The sequence below is a fragment of the Etheostoma spectabile genome, chromosome 13 (assembly GCF_008692095.1).
Source record: "Etheostoma spectabile isolate EspeVRDwgs_2016 chromosome 13, UIUC_Espe_1.0, whole genome shotgun sequence".
NCBI classification, from domain to species: Eukaryota; Metazoa; Chordata; class Actinopteri; order Perciformes; family Percidae; genus Etheostoma; species Etheostoma spectabile.
The window spans coordinates 17,136,381-17,140,081 of NC_045745.1; the positions used below are offsets into that span (position 1 = coordinate 17,136,381).

General features: G+C 44.6%; 1 protein-coding gene across 1 annotated transcript in view; it reads right to left on the reverse strand.

The window, feature by feature from the left end:
• LOC116701031 (pappalysin-2) overlaps positions 1-3,701 on the reverse strand; it is a 105,115-nt gene that overhangs the window by 87,054 nt on the left and 14,360 nt on the right. The window contains exon 2 of the mRNA XM_032534568.1: positions 1,612-3,642. Within this exon, the coding sequence (XP_032390459.1) occupies positions 1,612-2,599 (988 nt within the window). The 5' untranslated portion in view covers positions 2,600-3,642. The remainder of the gene's footprint in view (positions 1-1,611; positions 3,643-3,701) is intronic.

A 3,701-nucleotide genomic window follows, 5' to 3' on the forward strand; every position in this document is an offset into this window, starting at 1 on the left:
CTTGTCCTAAAATTCAAACATACTGGCTGGTGTTTTGCTGGAAGATCTGGAAGATCTTGATCCATGATCCAGATCCATGACCCTCTTTCTTTAATCCTCGTTTACCCCAACACATACATCATATCATACATCATTAGATATTAATATATCTGCAATGAGCTAATATCAGCCAATATATTGGCCTGGTCTAGTTCTACTCGCAAGCACACCTGTCTTTCATTTGATGTATGACTATTGATTGTCTGACTGACAATTATTAATGCCCTTTGTATGTCCCTGACAATTTCCCAGAGCCCAACATGATATCTTAAAATGCCTTGTTTTTTCCACAAAAACCCAAACACATTTTTGAAACATTTTAAGAATTTACAATCATCACCAAACCCAAACCTCACATTGGAAAAGCTGAAACCAGAGACATTTTGGTAATTTTGCAAAATAAATGACTTAATAATTGTTTAACAAAATTGGGATTAAAGTTCTGTCAAGAAACAAAGCGATTACTCATCTAATTGTTTCAGCACTCATAATGTCATTATGTAATCCTGATCACTGGGATTTCTGTCATCACTGTCACCATGTCTGCAGTAGAAGCAAACCCCTGGTTAAACTCTGTTTGACCTTTGTCATTAAAAGAAGGCTTCTTTTTTTTTTAGAAACCATTTAACACAAACTCCACACAGAACAAGATATTGCTGTTACATGGGCAAACCCAAATGCTATTACGGTTACTTAATATAGTACAGCCTAGCTGTTTGCAATGACATACAGACCCATAATTCTTGGTTTTCTGGCTCGGAACATTTCTGTTTTGGGTTCACTCTCACGGCTCTCATCAACCTTGTTTCCAACTGCTGCTATCATTCTTTTCACCAAAGAACCTCTAAAACTGTACCTGATGCTCCACTACCTGCCCAGCACCTAGGCAAGCAGAAAAAGGTTGGAGTCTGATCCGCCATAAAGCAATTAAAGAGATTAACTGACACTGATAGGCAAACATGTCAACCAAGGAGGACAAAATATACATATCTGGAAAGACACTAAAAGAACCACCAGGCAGAGGGCCAGATCTAGAGCTTGAGATCAGTAAGCTCTCAGACAGTACGATGGAGAAAAAACAAGGAATTAATGTATTCCCCTATTACTGTCATGGGACATCTAACCCTAACTAAGTGTGTGGCCATAAGACTTACAACTGTCAGAGATTTCACTACTCATCAATACTCATCTTTAGCATCTCAGTTTTGTGAAATCCCAAGGATGAGTATTGCCTATACACAGTGGTGGTGGAAGAAGTACTCAGATCCTTTACTTAAGTAAAAGTACCAATACCACACAAGAAGCCTATAAAAATGTAATCTGAAAAGTAACTAAAGCTGTCAGACAACTGTAGAGGAGTAAAAAGTAGCCTACAACCTTTTCCTCTGAGATAGAGTTGTAGGCTAGCCTTTAAAGCTTTATGCAATGGAAATACTCAAGTAAAGTACAATAGTCCTGCCTCCATCAGTAGACTACTTGAGTAGGCTAGATCAACTTAGGCCCTAGTTACTACATTCCACCATTTCCTAAACATCAGTGCCTATGATGCAGATATGATCAGTTTTCACCCACCTGCTATGACTGCAGGGTTGCTCTGCCCTCCCTCAGGCTTCACCCACAGCTCCACGCTGAACTCGGCCCTCGGCAGCTCCACCCCTGCAGTCGGCTTCACCTTCAGCTGCTCCCGACGTCCGCTGAAGTAAAGGGCGGTCATCCAGGAAGGGGGCACCCTTGGCACGGGATTCCCCCAGGAAGAGGAGCTCCTGACGGGCAGGTTGTCAGGCGTATCAGCCTCCTCCATCTCCCCGGAGTAGTCCTCGGTACTGTCCTCCAGAGTCCCGGTCGAGAATTGCTTGTCTCCATCTTCCTGCTGCAGTCTGTAGAGGACCTGGAGCCCACTGGAATCTGTTGAACTGTCGGGGAAAACTTTCTCCCAACTCGAGTTCCCGTCTGCCTCGTAAGAAAACGTGGCACCGAGGCTGCGGGTGAACCTGGAGCGGGAGTTGCCTGGAGACTGCGCGTGGCCCGAGGAGGAGACGGTCTGCCCGGCGTCTCTAAGCAAAGACATGCCGGGCTGTTGCGTGGTGTTTTCACTAACATAATTTGTCTCTTTCTTGTCATTTGTCCCGCGTTTTCCAAAGAACTGTCCAGGCAACGTAACATATCCGTTCCCTGCTCCTACTGCTACACCCTCTGCGTCGCCCCAGCCTCGCTTATTTTCCTCCACCGGAGCGACCCGGTGAACCCCGGTGTCAAACTTACACCCTCCTGCACAAACCGCAGGAACGCTCTTAACAGTGAACAGCTCTCTCCGGCTCGTGCGCGTACTCGGACGAGCCGCTGGAGGGCGGTGTTGGGACCGGGAGAGGGAGCGGGGTTGCCGCTGGGACCTCCAGACGCCGGAGACGGTGCAGGGTTCACCTGCAAGCCTGGAGAGCTCATTGTCTGCCCGCCGGGCCATGGCGCGTTTGTACCGCCTGAGTGCATCGGAGCGAACCGGGCTGAGCAGCCACGTGTTAGTCATGACGAGGAAGATAGCCAGTATTCTGACTAAAAACATTGTCTCAGGTTAGGGAAGTTGTGTAAAAGATAAGGGGGGAGGGGGGTCTATTACCTTTTTAAAGTCTGTCTCTGGTTTCCAGGTCAGCAGCAAGAGGTCTCACACCAGACTGTTGTTATATGTGCGCATTAACCAGCAATAAAGACACGTCTGTTAAAGCTGCCGGTTTTTGTAATTAAAATGAATTAATTGTGGTACACAAATTAGGAGATTCATTAAATATAAACTGTCAGTGCATTCCAAACGGATCAAACTAATAAAGAGAAAGTCGCATTTCAAATTTCTCACATGGAATTATTGCAGTTTGAGGTCAGGTTATATGTTTAGTATTCATTTGAATAAGTAGAAGTTTGACAGAATCAGATCTTCAGGTAAGTTAATCTAAATCCTTATTTGGCGCAGATGCTGCTCTCCACACACTGCACTTTGCGCGGACCTTTAGAGGTGACCGTCTGGAAAAGGTCTGTAGCCTTTGTCACTTAGTTTTCGTTCACAGGTAGAAATAAAAAGTCCAACTATTTCAGTCTGCGTTTCAGTAAGCCTATGGTAAAGAACACATTTTAATTTTAATATTAATTTTTACTGCGGACAGATTTTAATTGCATGAATAATTCAGGTGAAATCTGATCATTTCACTCCATACTGACTTTGCACAAAACCTTTCATTTATTTTTACCTGACCACTGCGGCATCATTTAGTGCGTCCTGTTCCAAATGGCTGCAAGGTGAATCAGAGTATATATATTTATATATATATAAAAAAAAAAAAGTCACTCCAGAGGCAAACTGAAGTGCAGTGCAAAGTGCCAGCCCTGTGATAGTTACCCTACTTGTTGAGCAGAAAGCTTCCTATCATTTCTGAGAAAGGAAAAAATATCCGTCCATTAAATAATGGTTCAGCGTCTGCGCGTCAGCTTCTGTTGGTTTTGTTGTGCTCCTGTGTGCGCTTCAGAGAGTGACTTGCTGCTCATCTGCACCGGTCCATGCAGTAGTAGTAATATCCTCCTCCATTCACTCCTCTCTCTCTCTCTCTCTCTCTCTCCCTCTCTCCCTCGCTCTCTCTCTCTCTCTATCCCCCTCTCTCTCTCTCTCTCTCTCTCTC